Source organism: Lithobates pipiens, unplaced genomic scaffold, assembly GCF_037356315.1.
Source record: "Lithobates pipiens isolate NorthernLeopardFrog02 unplaced genomic scaffold, aLitPip1_a1.2 Scaffold_8, whole genome shotgun sequence".
Lineage (NCBI taxonomy): Eukaryota > Metazoa > Chordata > Amphibia > Anura > Ranidae > Lithobates > Lithobates pipiens.
In genome coordinates, this window is record NW_027507903.1 from 247683040 (window position 1) to 247705492 (window position 22453).

General features: G+C 43.4%; 1 protein-coding gene across 13 annotated transcripts in view; it reads left to right on the forward strand.

Annotated features, from left to right (window-relative positions):
* GRIP1 (glutamate receptor interacting protein 1) overlaps positions 1-22453 on the forward strand; it is an 837005-nt gene that overhangs the window by 636680 nt on the left and 177872 nt on the right. For all 13 annotated transcript variants that reach the window (XM_077469661.1, XM_077469651.1, XM_077469652.1 and 10 more), the window contains one exon: positions 9014-9159. In XM_077469661.1, coding sequence (XP_077325787.1) covers positions 9014-9159 — 146 coding nt within the window. The remainder of the gene's footprint in view (positions 1-9013; positions 9160-22453) is intronic.

Sequence of the window (22453 nt, forward strand, 5' to 3'; positions counted from 1 at the left end):
TTTTTGGGGTATATTTATTTTAGCAAAAAGTAAAAAATATAGCTTTTTCTTCAAAATTGATGGTCTTTTTTTTTTGTTTATAGCGCAAAAAATAAAAACCGCAGAGGTGATTAAATGCCACCAAAAGAAAGCTCTATTTGTCGGAAAAAGACGTCAATTTTAGTTGGGTACAATGTCACACGACCACGACGCAGTGCCATAATGCAAAAAATGGCCTGGTCAGGAAGTGGTTGAATCCTACCGTGGCTGAAGTGGTTAACAGGGATGTGTAGACTTTTATATCCACTGTATGTGGTGACTGCATCAATTTTCTTTTATTAGGCTTTTTTCTTTCTTTTTCACCTGGTGAGCCAGCCAGTAAGTTTTTTACTTTAACAGACCAAGGAGTCCAGATAAAGTAGCAGAGGGTTGAGAAAAAAAACATTTAACCCAGGGGTAATTACAATGGTCAGCTTTTTCATTTATGTAAAACCCAAAAAGAAAAAAACTGTTGCTGTAACTGCTTATAAAGTGTTCGCTTGAGCTCAGCTTTAGTTTGTTAGTCACGTCCATTTAAATCTGCTAGTACATCTAACACTACCCTCTCCCCAATCTGACAATACTTCTGTCCAAAGGTGTGTCTGACTTATTACTTCATCCATCTGCAGACATCCTAAGTCAGAAAATATGTTACAGGAATTATCACTGAGTGAATTAAAGGGGGGGAGGGGGGAGCCTGAAGACAAATACAGCCACTAAATTGAAGGATTTGTAAGTTGCAATTTATTGCATGTTTATCTTTGCGTTGATTACTACTTTAACCACTTGCTGCCTACCATATAGCAGAAAAATGCTGGAAAAGTGTTTTTGATATCCTGACCGGACGTCCTATGACGTGATCAGGATAACACAGCCAGCACAGGCTCGTGGGTGCTCGCAGCACGATGATCGGAGCTGCTGTGTGTTAGTCTTACACACCACAACTCTGATTGTGGTATGGAGCCTCTGACAGAGGCTTCTTACCATGTGGTCAGCTGTGACTAATCACAGCTGATCATCGTGTGAACCAGGAAGTGCCGATAAACGGCTTTCCTCGGTTCACGCTGACAGGGAGAGCTGCAGATCGATGGCTCTCCCTGTCAGAATGGGGGTCTGTGCTGATAATCAGCCCATTGATTATCAGCACAGCCCCCATCAAAAGGTGTCCATCAGCTGCCAGCCTGTCCCCATAATAAACGTCTGTCAGTGCCCACAGCAGTGCCAATCGGTGCCCAAATGCAGATAATGACTTCTAACCTTTCTATGCCTTTCCTGATTCAAATTCTTGTTTAAGATCAGTGACTCATATAATCTTAAAGCCATTGAATCAGTTAAATTAACCCCAGAAATTGCCCTACTTTTGGCACCAGAATGATTTCAACAGCCAAGAAATCGCTACTCAGGTTCTTTGCGCAAGTAGAACATTATTTTCTAGGCACTGGCACACACCCATAGCTCCGAGAATTGGAGAATGAATAACTGAAGTTTGCCACATGATGAAGATGGAAGAATTGATTCCCCAGCAATATGATAGATACGAGTCCTTCCAAACCAAATTCATTCTTTACATAGACACAGATGACTTCAAGGCCCTAGCATTGGCATTTTTTTTTGGGGGGGGGGGGGTTACCTAGTCTTGACAGGTACCTGCTCCCACACTTGTTCAGTTTACCTAGGCTATCCAAGCAGAAGTTTGCCCCCTCCCTACCCACAACCTTCTGGGACACATGACAGGTCCCTGGAGGCTGCAAGGCTATTCACGTTGCGCAAGCATGGCTTGCACATGGGCAGTGAGAAGCACACTGTGAAGCCCAAAGAAGTCACAGATGGCTACCCACAGTTAGTATGCCTGCGCTGGGGACCCAAAGACTGGCAAAGAAAAGGCTTTATCAATAGCTCATCAGCAGTGGCAGTTCCTGTATTTTTCTCATGACAGGTATACTAAGTGATTGTAAACCCCAATAATGAAATTTGACCTAAGCACATATATCAGTGTTGCCAACCTACCAGATTGAAATTTACTGACACAACACCCCAAATTTCCTGGCACAGCCACGTTTTTACTGGCATTTCCATAAGTTACAAAATTGCAGTTCTAAGTGCACATTTTAGTATTTGGGCTACAACAAGTACAATATGCAGTTAGCAATGTGATTTACGGTAGATATTGGGGCAAAAAAACATTTATTTTATTTTCGATTATAGTAAGTAGGTAGCTCAGGGACAGGACTCAGGAGCTCAAGAAATTTGAATTGAAAGGCGCACACACACACACACACACACACACACACACACACACACACACACACACACACACACACACACACACACACACACACAAAATTGACTCTCAAATTGACACTGACAGAAGTGTGCAGCAGCATAGACATGTCCCCCTCCTGAGTCACAGTGACAGTCTCTCTCCAAGCCAGGTGGTCCCTTCAGTCCACTCCAATCTAAACAGCACTGACAGTCCCGCTCCTGACCTGCCCTGCTCCTGCCCTGCTCCTGTCCTGCAGACCCACACACGAGGCTCTGGCCACTCTGCTTGGCTCCCTTTTACCATGACATCACACGCCACACTCGGGCACCGCCTCCACCAGAGCTACCCGAACACACTGTAGTAGTCACTCAGATGGTCTCGGCCGGCTCTTGACTGAGCTGAACATTACAGCCATATTTTTTGCTGGCAACATTTTCCTTTTACTTGCAGGAGAAAATTGCCAGTTTTTTACTGGCTGCCAGTAAAAATACTGTCGGTTGGCAACACTGACACATATCTGCAGTTTTTACGTCTCTCTCCGAAGCTCTAAGCACTGTTTCTCCCTGGTGCTCCTTTCTTCTGTTATCAGCAGAATCACTTCTGACAAGTTCTCAGTAGAGATTGGCTCAGGCATGTTCGAAATACCACATGCCCGATCCTACCAGGAACCCCAAATAAACACTGCACTGCACACAGCTAATCACAGGCAGTGAGAAATTTTCCAGTCTGCAGCTGCACAGATCGGTAAATGTCTCAATGCCTGTTTTTAGCCATGAGCAGTGTCGGCTTCCTGGGGGGGATTGGGCATGTGGGATTTCGAACATGCCTGAGCCCATCTCTAGTTCTCAGAAACATGAGTTAACAGCAGCTGAAAATTTGTGTCAGGGAGGGAGATTAGCAGGGACTTTGTCTATTCAGACTACAGGTCTGCAAGTTACTTCATTCCTTTGCCTATGTGGAAGGGGAGGGGTGTGTTCTGCCTTTCCTCCAATCAGCTCTCACATAGTGTAAGCCCAGACTTCCCACCTATTGCTGAAAGAGGAAGACATATTTCTAACATGATCTGCACTTTCCAAAGTGTATAGAAATGGAAAGACAGCAGATAAACAAGTATACCATATGTGGGAGGATTTGTTTCATCTCTGTGTATTATCTGAGGCTATTCACTTCACTGGACATTTCTGAGGGTTTACAACCACTTTAACTTGCTGAACCAGAAGCAAAACATCAGACTCAGTTACAATCTAAGTTCTTATGTCCTCAGCCACTCTAGTAATCTCCCAGTTTCTACTGTGTTTTGAGCTTTCGTCTTTTTGTTCTTTAAGGAACATTTTTAAACTTACTGAAAGTGATATGACATGGTGTTCTATTCTCCTAGAGCTTTGAGTGCTAATCATTAGCAATCTGTTTTCTCCAGTATGATATGCTTTTAAACCAGGGCCGCCATCAGGGGGGTACAGCCGATACAACTGTAAGGGGCCTGAGTGTCTGGGGGGGCCCTGACCAGGCTAGGAGAAGGCAGGAGCAGGTAAAGGGGAGCCGTTTTGTGCAGCGCAGAAACAATCTCTGCAGCATCTGCTCTCGGTTGCATTGAGCTCAGACATCATTCTCTTTACTGTCCCCTCTGGCTACTATGTGCAATGTGCACCTCTCGTGTATTGTATTTACTACTGTGTTATGTAGTGTGATCGGCTGCAACCCCTCTGTGTCTCAGCAACATGTCAGCTTTGTGGAAACAGGAGCTGGGACCAGGTAGGAAGATCTCCTTTACATTACAAGTAGGGGCTGTGAAGGAAAGGGAGGGGGGCTGTTTGTGTATAGGGTGCCCAGAGCTTTGTGTTTTTACAGATGTGTATAGGTGGGGAGCTGACATGTATACAGGTGTGAGTGGGGGTGCTGACATGTATACAGGTGTGAGTGAGGGCCTGACATGTATACAGGTGTAAGTGGGGGCCTGACATGTATACAGGTGTGGTGAGTGGGGGCCCGACACGTATACAGGTGTGGTGAGTGGGGGCCCGACACGTATACAGGTGTGGTGAGTGGGGGCCCGACACGTATACAGGTGTGGTGAGTGGGGGCCCGACACATATACAGGTGTGGTGAGTGGGGGCCCGACACGTATACAGGTGTGGTGAGTGGGGGCCCCGACACGTATACAGGTGTGGTGAGTGGGGGCCCCGACACGTATACAGGTGTGGTGAGTGGGGGCCCGACACGTATACAGGTGTGGTGACTGGGGGCCCCGACACGTATACAGGTGTGGTGAGTGGGGGCCCCGACACGTATACAGGTGTGGTGAGTGGGGGCCCCGACACGTATACAGGTGTGGTGAGTGGGGGCCCCGACACGTATACAGGTGTGGTGAGTGGGGGCCCCGACACGTATACAGGTGTGGTGAGTGGGGGCCCCGACACGTATACAGGTGTGGTGAGTGGGGGCCCCGACACGTATACAGGTGTGGTGAGTGGGGGCCCCGACACGTATACAGGTGTGGTGAGTGGGGGCCCCCGACACGTATACAGGTGTGGTGAGTGGGGGCCCCGACACGTATACAGGTGTGGTGAGTGGGGGCCCCCGACACGTTTACAGGTGTGGTGAGTGGGGGCCCCCGACACGTTTACAGGTGTGTTGAGGAGGGCCCGACATGTTTACAGGTGTGTTGAGGAGGGCCCGACATATTTACAGGTGTGTTGAGGAGGGCTGACTTTTATACAGGCTAGGAGGGGCTGAGTGCGTACATGAGTGAGGAGGGAGGCTGAGTGCTCATTTGGTGGGATGGCCCATCGGCAGGCCCTGGAGAATGTTAATGGTCAGGCTTGGGGGGGGGGGGGCGCGCTGGGGGGCCCAGACCTAAAGCTGTGTAAGGGGCCAAAAAATTTCTGATGGCTGCCTTTTTTTAAACTATAGAATTCTGCTTTTGATTTCCACCAAGGTCATTATTTGTATGTTCAGTGAACACCATGAGAGCCGTGGGCGCGAGCATCAGCCTTCTAAAAAAAAAAAAAAAATGTGCCAGCGGGAGAGTAAAGAGGAGAAGTGAAGTTGACCCATGCAGGGAATCGCTGTCGCCTCCACCGCAGAATTGCCAGAAAATATATCCAGATATTAGGTACTGTGGTTCAGCTCCCCATGTAGCTCATAAGTTTTTCCCCTCTCCATTTACCTCAACCCAAGGAGCAGATAGAGTTCATTATGTCACTCCCTAGCCAAGAGGGAGTTCAATGTAACTATCAATCAACCAGAAGAATCCCAGCATGTCTCCAGTCTAGGTTACAAGGTGTTGGATGGTTTACTAGGCAAAGAGCTTGAGGACTGGTTCACATCATATGCAGTCCAGGGCGTTATTAATCTACATCCAAAAAATCATAATGCTAAAAATACATTTAAAATATGACAAAAGAGAGCTATATATATATATATATATATATATATATATATATATATATATATATATATATATATATATATATATACATATATATATATATATATATATATATATATATATATATATATATATATTCCCGATTCATCCTTGATTACCCCTGTGGGAAAAACCTGATTGACCTATCGGTTAGTTCAAAGGTCTATATATTCTCCTTAGTAGTGATCAGGGTGCTTGGAAAACATTGCACTTTACATGTGTCCTTATTAGTGCCTCCACCACTGTATACTCAGGCCACTCACCTCAAACTGTAGACCTTTGAACTAACCAATAGATCAATCAGGTTTGTCCCACACGGGTAATCAAGGGTGAAAAAATGCCTCTAAGGGATCCAATAGTCGAAATCTAGCCCTTTCACAGCAGCTGAGTGATAGATTCTCATAGATTTAGGTTATTTAATAATAATAGCACAACAGCACAAACAAGGAAAGCCTTCTAAACATGTAAATGTACGACAACTTTGATGTATTTTCTTGTAAGGCACAGACCTATAGACTGCAAAACAAAAGTTAGCCTGTGTTCTCTGAATTGTTTGCAGATAGTTACTGTGAAAGTTATAACCACCCTGTATAGTACTGATAATATGGTGAGGTTATCACCCACCTTGAGGGTAGTGTAGAATTGTTACATAACCTTTTTGAAGGTCAAACTAAAATATAACTGCCTAAAAGTCACATGTAACACAAGGTGGTCTGAAATTGGTGTAAATCTTCTTACCCAGTTTGTAGTGGAGTGGGATGTAGCTCAGAGGCACATAGGATGTGGTAGTGACAAGTACCTGTTCTTTAGAAGTCATATTAAGATAGGCAGGCTCATGTTTGTCAAGGCAGGCATGGTTCTCAGAAAGTGGATCTGTCTGGGAGATTTAAGACTAGGAATTTCCCCAGGGGAATGAAGAGTTTTATGTTTTGCTGGCCGTTGGATGGATCACAGGTTGGTTGTGTGATTGCTGATGCTTTGAGTGTTGTCTGCACTGCAGTCTGAGGTGCCAGCAGGTCAAGCTCGCAGTTGTCTACTGGTTGGTCCAGCCAGTTCTGAAACTGGATCATTGTTGAGTTCAGGAAGGTAAATAAATAGTGTAGTTGCTATGCAGTGCAAAGAATGAATTGTCTACTTGATCTGTTGATGATGAATTCAAACGGGTATCGCCATGTATACGTGTCCTCTTTTTGCTGAAGAAGGTCCAAGAGAGGTCTTGCCGATATCCGCATAGCCAGAGTGAGACTGTATAAGTCCAGTAGAAAGTGTGCTATGGCACCATCAGATTCTATGGGGCCAACTCCCATGCACATCTCACAATTTCTTTTTTCAATGTTTAGTAATGCACTCTATATAGGATGTCTCGTGGGAGCTCTTGGTTGCTATTGCAGGCAAACACCACCTTGTATACCCAGTCAAATTTTATCTCTGTGGCTGGGCCCCTTTTGAGGGTCAAACTAAGAATGGCAGCCACCATCTTGGTTCCTATGGTCCCTTCCAGTGTTCTGCAGAGGTAAATGTTGTTTCTGCGGATCCAGTTTTCAATCTTTAGTATGAAGTTGAAGCTGAGCAAGTTGGTGGAGGTGTCTCATAGTGGCAGACTTCAGGGCTGAGGCACGTTTCCTGTGAGGAAGCAGTTGTTTCTAGCAACTGGGCCCTAGCATCCGTTTGGGCAGTGTGTTCCTCTAGTTCAGGGGTCTCAAATTGGTAGCCCTCCAGCTGTTGTGGAACTACAAGTCCCATCATCCCTCTGCCTGTTGGAGTCATGCTTGTAACTGCCAACCTTGCAATGCATCAAGGGACTTGTAGTTCAGCAAAGCTGGAGGGCCACCAGTTTCAGACCTCTGCCCTAGTTCCTAGCTTACATGTTCCAGGGACTGTTCAATACTTTAAAGAGGAAGTAAACCCTGATGAGTTTACTTCCTCTTTCATTCCCTGCAAAGGCAAAGCATAATGGACTACTATGCATCGCATAGTAGCCCATTATGTGTCACTTACCTGACACAGGAGCCGGCGAAGTCACCGCTGTTCCTTTTAGTCCGCCGCATCCATCTTCTCGGTGGGTCTCGCAGCTCCGCCGCTGTCATTCGGCGAAGCCGCTATGATGTCACTCCCACGCATGCACACGGGAGCCGAGACGCGCGGCATTGCGTGGCATCTTCATTATCGAGGATGCCACGCTCAGTGCGCCTGCGCGCCGCTGTCTACCGCAAATATCTCCTAAACCGTATAGCTTTGGGAGATATTTCTTGGACCTACAGGTAAGCCTTAATCTAGGCTTACCTGTAGGTCAAAGTGGTTTGTAAGGGTTTACAACCACTTTAAGCCCACTGTACATGTTTCAGGGACTTTTCAATGTCAACTCTTATAAGTAATTTTTCAAGGTTATGGATCCTCCTGAGGCATCGGTGTAGGCTGGTGAGGTCAATGGCTGACTGATCGGGGCATTGGCAATACCATTCACTTAGGGGTGTGAGAGCTTGACCCTCCCATCGGCAGATCATTACTGGCTGATCTGCAATTTTCTTCAAAGAGATGGAACTGGTGCCATCTTTGATCTTGGAGTGTCCAAGAGCTCAGACCATGCTGTATTAAAAAGAAATGGATGTTTTTGAAGGCATCCAGGGGGGTGTCCCAAACTGCTTTCCTTGCTTTGACAAGAGAAGAGAAGGGTGTCTGAAAGGTTGCTGACAACACCCTATAATTTTAAGGAATCTGCCCTTGTGGTGCAAAGCTCTGTCTAGCACGTCCTCGCTCTTCCATGGTCAGCCATTCCCCCCACAATGCGTCTACTCAATGGAAGAGGAAGGGGAGTGCGGATGTAAGGAGGCTTTCACAGCCACTTCCCTTACCCATGCAGCACCAGAAATTCACAACTTGGAGAAAGATTCATTATCAGTGAACAGAGGAATACAATAGGAAGTAGCCAACAGGATGTAGGACACCCTTCATTAGACATCCCTGGTGCAGTACACCACAAACAAATGTTAACCCAGCTTCATCTTTAAGCTTTTATTCCAGATTACTTAAATCTGATTTTGTCTAAGAAAAGGCCCTTATTTTTATACTTGGTCTTCATTACCTAATAATAAGCAGTTATTTCCACATCACTGATTTTCCGATTATAGCAATTTCTTTTCTGCGGTGACCTCGCTTTTGGTAACTGTCGATGTAAATGTTAAGAGTATGGACAAGTGGGATTAATGTTATGAACGGCACTGGGGAATCACTTTGCCTAAGTGGCTATTATCTCTAAACCGCATTACATTAAATTAATAAAGATTGTTTCCTTCATCTTTTTCCAGGGAGGGCACAATCAAACCAGGTGACAGGCTGCTGAGCGTGGATGGAATCCGCCTGCATGGAACAACACATGCTGAAGCCATGAGTATTCTGAAGCAATGTGGCCAGGAAGCCACCTTACTGATAGAATATGATGTCTCTGTGATGGGTAAGCTGGAGCCTCTTATTGATCCATACCTGTATATATGTCCTCATATGTGACTGTAGCCATGGTGCTATCTCCTTCCATGTATCAGTTTTTCTGTATGAATAAAATTGTGTTAGTTTAGTTTCTAATAAAATATTTGCTTTCTTTTGGGATGTGCTGATCAAGCTAAACAAAATCTAAGAAAATTGTTGCCAACGCAGCAAAAAACCTAAAGCACAAGAGGTCAAATTTGATTTTCCAGTGATAAAATGAATCTTGCTTGTGTCGTTCGATTCTCCTTTTTTTTTGTCCTTTTTTCAGACAAATAGCACAAACCTTGAATATACTAAGATTGAGGTGGAATGCTTATTAATAATAAAAAAAAAAACTTTCTCACAATTCACATATGATTAAAATAGCTTTTAAAGGCATGATAAATCAATGTTGTGTCCTGCTCTTTTATTCTTGAAGGACAAAAATCTAAAAATATTTTATCCTGATAACTACATGCTGTTAAAATGTGTAAAGATAGCGTTCAGTATTTAAATTCCATTTTATAAATTTTACATGCCTTTATATTTTTTATGATTAGTGGTCCCCTGATGGAGGCTGCAGTTTGACTCACACGCTGCATGCCAATTCCAGGGCAGAAAAGCATTGCTGTGAGATGACTGCCTTGAAGCTACAGTGGTAATAAAAAGTATACAAACCCCTTGGAAATAACTTGTTTTCTGCAGTGATTTTCTCATAAAATGTGATCTGATCCTCTTCTAAGTCACAATAGACACAGGTGCAACATGCTTACTGCATACTTGCATACTTAAAGTGGAAGTAAACCCTTCTATCGTTTTCAGGCAATGAAGCTGCCATCTTGGCCTCTAATGATTCTTCAACTGCCATAATGCTGCACATGTGATCAGTTATGAAACCAGCCATTGGATGGTTTGAAAGTTTGGTTGAGAGCACAAACAATGTGAAAGTTAGCATTTCCAGAATGCCGGGAATGTAAGTGTTTTTTGAAACTGGGTTTACTACCGCTTTAACTTAACACTTAAGGACCACCTCCTGCACATATACGTCGGCAGAATGGCACGGCTGGGCACAAGCACGTACCTGTACATTGCTTTTTAAGTGCCCAGCCGTGGGTCGGGAGCGCGCCGGCGGTGGCGCGCTCCCGATTTGGTCCTGAGCTCTGTGACCGTGGCCGCGGGACCAGTGGGTGAACGGGTCACAGAGCTGAAGGACGAGGAGAGGTCTGTGTAAACAAACCTCTCCCCGTGCTTCCTACTGTGGCTGTCACCGATCGTCTGTTCCCTTTTATAGGGAAAGACTATCAGTGACGTCTTATGCCAGGCCACGCCCCCTACAATAAAGAAGCACATAACGTCATACATAACACTTACACTGACCCCTAGTTGTCAACTCCTTCACTGCCAGTGTCATTTACACAGGAATCGGTGCATTTAAATAGCACTGATTGCTGTATAAATGACAATGGTCCCAAAAATGTGTCAAAAATGTCCGATGTGTCCGCCATAATGTCGCAGTCACAATAAAAATCTCTGATTGCCGCCATTGCAAGTAATAAAAAATATTAATAAAAATGCTATAAAACTATACGCTATTTTGTAAACACTATAACTTTTGCGCAAACCAATCAATAATCGCTAATTGTGATTTTTTTTTTTTTTTTTTTTTTTACCAAAAATATGTAGAAGAATACGTATCGGTCTAAACTGAGGAAAAAAAGTTTTTTTATATATATTTTTTGGGGATATTTATTATAGCAAAAAATAAAAAATTTCAAAATTGTCGCTCTACTTTTTCTAGCGCAAAAAATAAAAACCGCAGAGGTGATCAAATACCACCAAAATAAAGCTCTATTTATGGGGAAAAAAGGACGCCAATTTTGTTTGTGAGCCATGTCGCACGACCGCGCAATTGTCAGTTAAAAAGACGCAGTGCCAAATCGCTAAAAGGCGCTTGGTCCTTTGGCTGCAAGTTGGTCCGGGGCTTAAGTGGTTAAGCTGACAGCACATAAACAATTCTAATTTCTTGTGTTTTTATTGAATCCATCCATTAACCACTTCAGCCCCGGAAGAATTTACCACGTTCCTGACCACTTTTTGAGATTCAGCACTGCATCGTTTTAACCGACAATTGCGCAGTCGAGCGACGTGGCTCCCAAACAAAATCAACGTCCTTTTTTTCCCACAAATAGAGATTTCTTTTGGTGGTATTTGATCACCTCTGCAGTTTTTATTTTTTACACTACAAACAAAAAAATTTTGACAATTTAGAAAAAAATGCATTATTTTTTACTTTTTGCTATAACAAATACCCCCCCCCCCCCAAAAAAAAAAAAAAATATATATATATATATATAAAAAGTCCTCAGTTTAGGCCAGTACGTATTCTACTACATATTTTTAGTAAAAAATCTCAATAAGCGGTTATTGATTGGTTTGCGCAAAAGTTATAGCGTCTACAAAATAGCTGATAGTTTTATGGCATTTTTATTGATCTTTTTTTTTTAAATGGTAATGGCGTCGATCAGCGATTTTTATTGTGACTGCGACATTATGGCAGACACTTGGAACAATTTTGACACATTTTTGGGACCGTTGGCATTAATACAGCAATCAGTGCTAAAAAATTGCATTGATTACTGTAAAAATGTCAATGGCAGTGTAGCGCCACCTATTGTAAGCACTAGGTGGCACTGTAGGGGTTAAGTGTGTCCTAGAGGAGTGATTCTAACTGGGGGGGGGAGGGGGGATGTGTGTGACATGTCACTGATCGCCGCTCCCGATTACAGGGAGCGCTGATCAGTGACCGTGTCATTAAGCAGAACGGGGAGATGCTTGTAAGGCAAGCCGCCTCTTAAAGGGCAATGTACAGGTACATTAGTCTGCCTGTATGTGCCCTTCTGCCCCAATATATCTGTGTGAGGCAGTCGGGAAGTGGTTAAACAGTCACAGTGCGTTAGGAAAAAGTAGGTGAACCCTTGGAGTTAATAGCTGATCAAACCATCTTTTGGCAGCAATGACTTCCGGAAAGCACAATGGTAGCTCTGGATCAGACCTGCACAAAGTTTTTACCATTCTTCATTACAATACCACTTTAGCTCAGACACATGTCTAGTGTGATCAGCTCTCTTGATGTCAATCCACAGCATCTGCGTTAAGGTCTGGGCTCTGACTGGCTCACTCCAAAAGGCACATTCCTTTTTTCTGAAACCAGTCTCTGAAGGATTAACTTTGATGATTAGGATCATTGTCATTCCATATCACCCAACTTCTACTAAGCTTCAACCTGTGGACAGCCACTCTGACGATTATCCTGTCAGGTATTTTGATAAACATGGGAATTTTATTTCCCCTCATAGATGGCAAGTATTCTAGGTCCTGAGGCAGTGAAGCAAAGCCCAAATTGTTCTCTCCACTATACTTCACCTTTGGGATAATGTTTTGATGTTGGTAAGCTGTGCCCTTCTGAGTATTCTTCCCAATTCAACATTTGTTTCATTAGTCCAAAAAACATTTTCCCTGTAGCATTGCGGTTTGCCAAGGTGCTCTTTGACGAACTTTAGAGACGCAGCAATTTTTTCTTTTCTTTTGGAGAGCAGCAACTTTCACATGGTGTTCTGCTTGTTCAAAGACTTGTGTATGGTAGACTCATGAACAGGGATGTTTTCCAGTTCCAGTGATGTCTTTAACTTAACGTTTTTAACTGTACTGAACGTTTTTGACTGTTATTCATGGCTTCTCCTTTACCTCATTGGGAATTCTGTGCTGTGCCTTGGGAGTCATCTTGGCTGGACATCCACTTCTAGGAAGACTAGCCACAACAGTAAACTTTCCATTTATAGACCATTTGTCTAACTTGACTGGGTGCCTAAACACTTTGAGATTGATTTGTATCCTTTTCCAGCCTGATGAATATCAACTACTCTTGATCATATGTCTTCAGGGAGCTCCTTTTTTTGCAAAGCATGGTTCACATCAGCTGATGCTTCTTGTGAACAGCAATCTTAAAATGTTTAAGTGTCTTATCAATCAAAGTAGCTCTAAACTACACCTCCAAACTTTTCCTTCAGCATTGTAAATAATTTCATGTGTGTTCAGTAAAGACCTGAGAAATTAGAACTGATTGTGTGTGTTATCAACTTAAGTACATTGTTTTTGTCTATTGTTGTGATTTAGATGAGGATTAGATCACATCTTATGGCAAATTACTGAAGAAAAACCGTTAATTCCAAGGGGTTCTCATACATTTGGCCCTCTAATTGGCAGCTTTATAAGTCTTTATTAAATGACTGATCTTGTTAAAGTATAACTGAAGGCAAAACATATTTTTTTTTTTAGTTTTCAATATAGAGGAGGGAATACCTGTCAGGTTTTTATTGCTGCCTATGTACCCCTTAGGGAAATTCCTCTTCTTTCTTTGTCCCAGTGACTGTTATCACTGAAATTAAAGAAGATCCCAAATTTCGAATAGTCAACAGAACAGGAATAGAGGGGACATTTTTGAATGGGGACACTTGTCCTGGTAGCCAGGGATTTCCCTCACTTTGGGGTGATCTCCTCTCACTTCCTGATTTGTCTTTGCAATATTTCTCAAATCCAACCCTCAAGTACCCCCCAACAGGTCATATTTTCAGGCTTTCCTTTATTTTGCACAGGTGATTTGATCAGTTTCACTGCCTTAGTAATTACCACAGCCGTTTCATCTGAAGGAAATACTCAAAACATGACCTGTTGGGAGTACTTGAGGACTAGAGTTGAGAAACATTGGGCTAGGGGACAGGAAGTGAAATAAAATCTTCCCAATGGGACACGAGGACATTGCCATGAGGGCAAAATATAGCATCCTCTTTCCAGGGGAACTGCGGGTGGTCCATGGTGAAGCGGTTCGGTTTTTCACCAATCCCCACGATGCCTCCTCGGGACTGGAGTCCCTGCCATCCTTGAAATGAGAGGAGGGTTCTACCGTCTCCCTAATTATCTGCCAGCGCATCCTACCTGCTTCTTGTTTGTGGCTTTAGGAGCAAAAGGCTGAGTTATATGCCTGCTCAGAGTTCCATGTTAGCCCTGGAGGGTTGGCACTGTTCCCTGTGGCACAGTGGAATCCAATTTTCTATTTGTTCCACATGCTTATATGTTGACTCTATGTTCACTGCTGCGGTAAGTGACTGTCCCCATATTTGCCTCAGGGATATGCCTCACTATGGCTGCTTTCCTGAACTGTTCCAGGTCTTTATGCAACAGACTTCTACGTTTTCTGCTCCTGGATAGCTCAGATGAACTACACTTGCGTAATTGGTTATGACTGTTTTTACTAATAGAATTATAGCGTCTCCTGCTGGGAATGTGGCTGCATGCTCCCTTTCAACCGGAGTTGCGGTCCCCCCTCTGTGTGTCAGACAGAGGGACGACTGGCTGTCCCTTGCTAATTGGCACACGCCTCTCAGATTTGATTTGGTTACTCTAAAAAGACTGGTTTAGGGGAAATCTGCATGAGTCTGTTTGGGGGATCTGCGGGGTGGGGCAGCCGTTGCTGATCTTATTTGGTTTAGTTTTGGTTTTATTTGTCAGGGTTTCTCATCACAATATTTCCCAACATTTACTAGTTATCAAGGTTTACGTCTCAGAAATCGTTAATTTCTATGGTACTGCTTACACTGCAAAATGGTCTTCCGCCCAGACAGGTGTTGTGCTCATTGTGATAAGTGGTGGCTGTACTGCTATCTGGGGTCCATGCTTTACTGTTACGTCCCCCCCCCCATGGCTAATTTTTCAGTACTCTCCTGGAATGTCCGAGGACTGAACTCAGTGGTTAAGCGAACCCTTGTTTTCACATATCTCAAAAAATATACTCCCCAGATTTGTGTTTTGCAGGAGATTCATCTTGTGGGTTCCCTAATCCTTGGCCTTAAAAAGGCCTGGGTGAGTAGTAGGGGTGCAACGGATCGCCACCGATCCGTGATCCGAACAGGTCACCCCGCTCGGATCGGCACATGGCGCGATCCGTGGAGCGCTCCGCGGTCTCGGCCTTAGGAAAGGCCGCAGCTTCGGCCTAGCTCCAAAGCGGCAGCCATCTTTCTACACCCAGGCTGTTTACACTGATCGCTCCGACGGACAAACCGGCATCATGTCATGAAGCCGGTTCCTCTCTCCCCTCTCTGTACTAACCTGTACAGTGGAGGGGAGAGATCCTGAGATGGAAGCAGCCATCCCTCCATACCCTGCAGTACCCAGCAATACTCTACAATACTCTACAATACTCTGCAATACCCCAATACCCTGCTATACCCCAATACTCTAGCAATACTCTGCAATACCCCAATACTCTAGCAATACTCTGCAATACCCCGCAATACTCTGCAATACCCCGCAATACTCTGCAATACCCCGCAATACTCTGCAATACCCCGCAATACTCTGCAATACCCCGCAATACTCTGCAATACCCAGCAATACTCTGCAGTACCCAGCAATACTCTGCAGTACCCTGCAGTACCCAGCAGTTCTCTGCAGTACCCAGCAATACTCTGCGATACCCTGCCAATACTCTGCGATACCCTGCCTGCCAATACTCTGCGATACCCTGCCTGCCAATAATTATTATTTGCTGATCCGAAAAATGATCCGATCTGTGACTCTGATCCGAGGAACGATCCGATCCGTGAGTTTTTTGATCCGTTGCACCCCTAGTGAGTAGTCATTATGCTGTGGGAACAGAGGGGCGCCAGACTGATTGCAGTATAAATCATATATTTAATAAAAACAAGTAGTAACTCACAGGTTAAATTAGATGAGTTCAGTATGTGGTGAAAATCGCCAGTCCTGGAGTCTCACAAATGTATTCCCTTTGCAGCCTGGGACAGTGGTATGATCTTACAGAGATCCAGAGAATGCTGGTAACCAGGAGGCAGGAAACAAGAAGCAGCTGGTCGTGACTTCACAGGAACAGGAAATGTGATTATTCACAGTGGCAAGGAATGGTAATGCATTTCGAAGCCACAGCTTCTTCATCACCATCTGGTCTGATTAAGAAGCTGTAGCTTCGAAATGCATTACCATTCCTTGCCACTGTGAATAATCACATTTCCTGTTCCTGTAAAGTCACGATTATTAACAGTGGCAAGGAATGGTAATACATCATTTATCTCAGGAAGCTAGTGTTAAGCTAGATCAGGATATATCATTGGAGGAGGTCCAGATTGCAATGGCCCAACTGCAACCCGATAAAACTCCAGGAATGGATGGAATTCCAGTTGAATTTTATTCCACCTATCAGGAACGCCTTGCCCTCAGGCTCACCAAATTGTTTGCCCAGTTCTCCCAAATAGGATCCCTGCCAGAGTCTATGTCAGAAGCAGTAATTGTGTTGGTGCCCAAACTGGGTAAGGACCCAGAGGATTGTGCATCGTATTGTCAAACTTAATTAATGTTGACGCAAAGTTACGGTCCAAAATTCTGGCTAATCTATTATCACAGGTCCTGGATGAGCTCATCCATGTGGACCAGACTGGGTTTATGCCTGGTAAGGGTACGGATATTAATTTAAGATGCCTCTTTCTCAACATGTCCATTGCCCATGACAACGGTGGAACCAGAGTCATTGCCTCTTTGGATATCGAAAAAAGGCATTTGACTCCGTTGAGTGGGGTTAACTTTTGGAGATACTGGGCAGATATGGTTTTGGCCCTCAATTCCTGCATTGGCTGAAACTACTCTGCCAAACCCCTACAGCTTGTATACGTACTAATGGTAGGGTCTCAGAGAGATCTCTTCTGCATTGCGGCACATGCCAGCGGTGCCCCCTCTCCCCCTCCCTTTTTGCCCTAGCATTGGAACCACTGGCCATCTTACTTAGGGCCTCACAACGGATGGAGGGGCTGCAGATCGGTCCCCTGGAAGAGAAGGTGTCATTGTATGCATGGATAAAAATGGAAATAACAAAGGGGGTTCCCGATCGTGTAGTATGTAAAAACCAGTTGCTTTTATTACATAATCAACAATGAAGGTACTCACATGCGATAAAAAATAATGAACAGAACTCAACGAGCGGTCATTTGCCATCGTCTGTTCTGGTGCCTTTCTGTCCCTACACATGGTTTCATCAGGGGGAAGTCACCTGACCATGACGCCACTCGTAGGGATGGAAAGGCACCAGAATAGACGCCAGCAAACGAGCTTGCCGCTTGTGGAGTTCTGTTCGTAATTTTTTTATTGAATGTGAGTACCTTCATTGTTGATCATGTAATAAAAGCAACTGTTTTTTACATACTACATGATCCGGAACCGCCCTTTGTTCTTTTCATTTTTATCCGTGCATCCACTGAGAGACGAAAGACATTTTTTAGATCCATATCATTGGCCAGGATTATGGTGTAAGGAAGAAACATATAATACAGATATTTATACACATGCCTCATTACCGCAAGGTAAGAAGCTATTCCCACTAGTGTGTGTGTGGGTGTGTGTGTGTGGGTGTGGGTGTGTGTGTGTGTGTGTGTGTGTTCTGCACGAAGAGAAGATATTTGTTCTCTGACACCTTTTGCACTTTGATGTTTTTTTGCACAAAAAGACAACCTTTATTGCTGTTTTGCACTGTGCACAAAGAGACTATATTGTCTGTTTTGCACAATTTGCATTTTTGCACAGTTCATTGAACTTGCACATACTTTTATCTACAGTCATTTTGTTGTTAAGCACTTGTTTAATGTTATTTTGCACTTTGGAATCAGTCACTTTATAGTATATTGTTGAGAGTGTTTACACTATTGACTTAGTTTTGTTTATCAATTTATTTCCATTTGTACTACTACCTTTAGCAGCATATTGCTTCTTGATAGAATACCTTGACTACTTGGCTTTCTGTGTCTAAACACCGCAGCACAAACCCCCACCGGTTTAAGATATACTTTATATAGTGTATGGTGAAATATCTGTGCTGCCCCTGACCTTTAAAAAATATATATATATTTATATATAGTGAAAAAAGGTGAAAAATAGTGAACGTAAAAAATGACATATTGAAGTGTAACGATATACCGGGTGCTGCAACTTAAATAGCCTGTATATTCAGCCCATAAGATTGGGGATAAGATAAAATTGTGCAACCAAATGCAATGAAATATATAAAAAATGATTGTGAGGAGACCCTGGGGTGAACATTCCCAAGTTGAGTGATACCTGGATGAGAGAATTTGATCTCGCTAATTTGAGATCCACCCTATCTGATAAGTGGCGCTGTTTATTACATTATCCAAACAGAAGTACCAAGCCTTATCTGAGTATTCTACATCACTGTTTATTCATTGGAGCACTGTATGAATTTTAATATATACACAATTTCCAAGTTACACAGTCAGTTGAGAATAAACATGGTCTTCTCAAATTAAACCTATAGTTTCCAGTAGCTTAAGAACACTTTTTGTACAATGTAAATGATTTAGGGATTGAATACACTTACCGTGCCTTGCGAAAGTATTCGGCCCCCTTGAACTTTTCAACCTTTTGTCACATTTCAGGCTTCAAACATAAAGATATAAAATTTTTATTTTTTGTGAAGAATCACCAACAAGTGGGACACAATTGTGAAGTGGAACGAAATCTATTGGATTTTTGAAACTTTTTTAACTAATAAAAAAATGAAAAGTGGGGCGTGCAAAATTATTCGGCCCCCTTGCGTTAATACTTTGTAGAGCCACCTTTTACTGCGATTACAGCTGCAAGTCGCTTGGGGTATGTCTCTATCAGTTTTGCACATCGAGAGACTGAAATTCTTGCCCATTCTTCCTTGCAAAACAGCTCGAGCTCAGTGAGGTTGGATGGAGAGCGTTTGTGAACAGCAGTTTTCAGCTCTTTCCACAGATTCTCGATTGGATTCAGGTCTGGACTTTGACTTGGCCATTCTAACACCTGGATACGTTTATTTGTGAACCATTCCTTTGTAGATTTTGCTGTATGTTTGGGATCATTATCTTGTTGGAAGATAAATCTCCGTCCCAGTTTCAGGTCTTTTGCAGACTCCAACAGGTTTTCATCCAGAATGGTCCTGTATTTGGCTGCATCCATCTTCCCCTCATTTTTAACCATCTTCACTGTCCCTGCTGAAGAAAAGCAGGCCCAAACCATGATGCTGCCACCACCATGTTTGACAGTGGGGATGGTGTGTTGAGGGTGATGAGCTGTGTTGCTTTTACACCAAACATATCATTTTGCATTGTGGGCAAAAAGTTCGATTTTGGTTTCATCTGACCAGAGCACCTTCTTCCACATGTTTGGTGTTTCTCCCAGGTGGCTTGTGGCAAACTTTAGACGAGACTTTTTATGGATATCTTTGAGAAATGGCTTTCTTCTTGCCACTCTTCCATAAAGAGCAGATTTGTGCAGTGTACGACTGATTGTTGTCCTATGGACAGACTCTCCCATCTCAGCTGTAGTTCTCTGCAGTTTATCCAGAGTGATCATGGGCCTCTTGGCTGCATCTCTGATCAGTCTTCTCCTTGTCTGAGCTGAAAGTTTAGAGGGACGGCCAGGTCTTGGTAGATTTGCAGTGGTCTGATACTCCTTCCATTTCAAAATGATCGCTTGCACAGTGCTCCTTGGGATGTTTAAAGCTTGGGAAATCTTTTTGTATCCAAATCTGGCTTTAAACTTCTCCACAACAGTATTACGGACCTGCCTGGTGTGTTCCTTGGTCTTCATGATGCTCTCTGCACTTTCAACAGAACCCTGAGACTATCACAGAGCAGGTACATTTATACAGAGACTTGATTACACACAGGTGGATTCTATTTATCACTATCAGTCATTTAGGACAACATTGGATCATTCAGAGATCCTCACTGAACTTCTGGAGTGAGTTTGCTGCACTGAAAGTAAAGGGGCCGAATAATTTTGCACGCACCACTTTTCAGTTTATCTGCTAAAAAAGTTTAAAATATCCAATAGATTTCGTTCCACTTCACAATAGTGTCCCACTTGTTGGTGATTCTTCACAAAAAATTAAAATGTTATACCTTTATGTTTGAAGCCTGAAATGTGGCAAAAGGTTGAAAAGTTCAAGGGGGCCGAATACTTTCGCAAGGCACTGTATGAACATTTTTACAAACATCATTACTCATTATTCTGATGATTAATTTCAACACTAATCACAGAAAACTACTATTTCTCTTCCTGACTTCACCAGTTGAAGGAGCCACCTACTCTGTGGTGGTTACAGTATGGGCTGAAGTTTGGGTAGCTACTGAAAAATCTCTCTAGCTACATCCATTATATTTCCTTACTGTTGTACTGACTCTGCTAATATGTCAAATATTCCAAAGCATTTGTTTTCACACAATAATAGTAGCTGTAACCGAATAGCTTTTACATGTATTCTGGTTTGGATTCACCTTTTGCCATGAGTTCATAACATAGCTATACGCTGTAACTCTTGCTTTTAGCATTAGTAATTAATCAGCCATTTTTCTCAACTCTGAAGTGTAGGAGTGCTAAATCTCGACATGATAAACTATAATGCTTGTCTCATTGAAAGCAGACTGTATTCTATAATTATGGAACATTTTAATAGAGTATCATAATTTTGATGTTTTCACCAAATTACACTGTTTGAAGATCCATTTGATTTTACTCTGGTAATGGAGCTAGCGTTGTGCTGGATTGTAATGCGAGTGTTATTATAGGGTTCCAACTTGTGCTTTCATTAATTTTATGCTGTAGGTCTTTGATAGACCTAACAAAAATTTTTTTTAAAAGTATAGTCTTGCCACCTTATTACTTTAATGTTTTATTTCCCTAAACACATACCTGATTAGTTTGATTGGGTTTAAAGATATGTTTGCATTGTATTATTGGTTCTTGGTGACTTGGGTTATATATCTGCTGGATGTCGTTTCCTTTATTTCAGATGTGTGTGTATACAGTATATAAGCACTAGTGTCTAAATGTTTTAGGCAGGTGTGAAGAAATGCTATGAAGTAAGAATGCTTTTAAAAATATGTTCTGTTGTCTATTTTCATAATTTTACAAAATGCAAAGTGAACAAACGGTAAAAAAAAAAAAACTAAATTGAATCTATATTTGGTGTGACTACTCTTTGGTTTCAAACCAGCATCATCAATTCTTCAAGGTACATACAGTGCTTGTGCACACAGTTTTTGAAGGAAATTGGCAAGTAGGTTGTTCCGAAACAGATCTTCTGTGGATGTAGGCTGCCTCAAGTCCTCCTGTCTCCTAATTTAATCCCAGACAGATTTGAGGTTGAGATCAGGGCAAAGTGGGGTCAAACCATCACTTCCAGTACTCCTTGTTCTTCTTTACACTGAAGACAATTCTTAATAACATTGGCTGTATGTTTGGAGTCCTTGTCCTGCTGTGGAAAAAAGATAGGGGCAATCACATGCTTTCCTCATGGTATGTCGTGATGGATAAGCCTGTCTGTATTTCCCAGCATTGACATTGATTGGGCAATGTTAAGGGCTCTAGACGCAATGTGAAAAAAGGTCTTAGATGCTAGACTAAATTTTCTGCCACGTGGTCCCGCAGGGCAGAGAGATCTTGCCAGATAAGGGACACATCTCTTTTGACCTCCTCAATTTTGGTGCTGAGTGTGTTCTGGCACAGGGCAATAGCATCAAGTACTTTGTTAGTGGCTGCCACAGAGTGTTTCGTGTCCGAGAAGGCACTGGCGCCATCTTTGGCCTGTTGGTCTTCCTCAAAGCGGCGTTACTTGGCAAGCCTTTTTCGGTGGAGACATATTTCAGAGATGGTTTGGGGGGTTCCGGGGTGCACCAATGCTTGCTATGCCGAATCTTCGCTATCCCCCTCTTGCCACAGTTATAGAATTTCACAATGGGGGCTATAGGTAGTGGCTGAGTAGCTGTGAAGGCCGGTGATTGCAGCAGGAAGAAACTGGGCTCAAGGTGGTCAGGGAGTCTTATAGTACCTGCACAGGCACACGTGGGTAAAGCAAGATGGTTGCCGTTCCAGGGCCTAGGCCGGATCCGTGGGCTGTCCCACTGGCTGCTCTCGGATGCTGCTGCAGGAGGCACTGTACTAGCGGACACTTGCAGGGGCCGTCGGGTGGAGCAAGATGGCCGCCGCTCCGGGATCTAGGCCGAAACCGCAGTCTGTCCTACAGGCAGCCCCAGGGCAGGGAGGTCCATCAAAACCGGCCTCAGGCGGCGATCTAATCGGGCTGGAAGGCTCCGGGGACTGTTCAGGGAATAAGGCAGGCTTGCTGGGATGCAGAGGCTGGGTAAGATCGGCAGGATTGAAGCAGGATGGCTGTTGCAGGA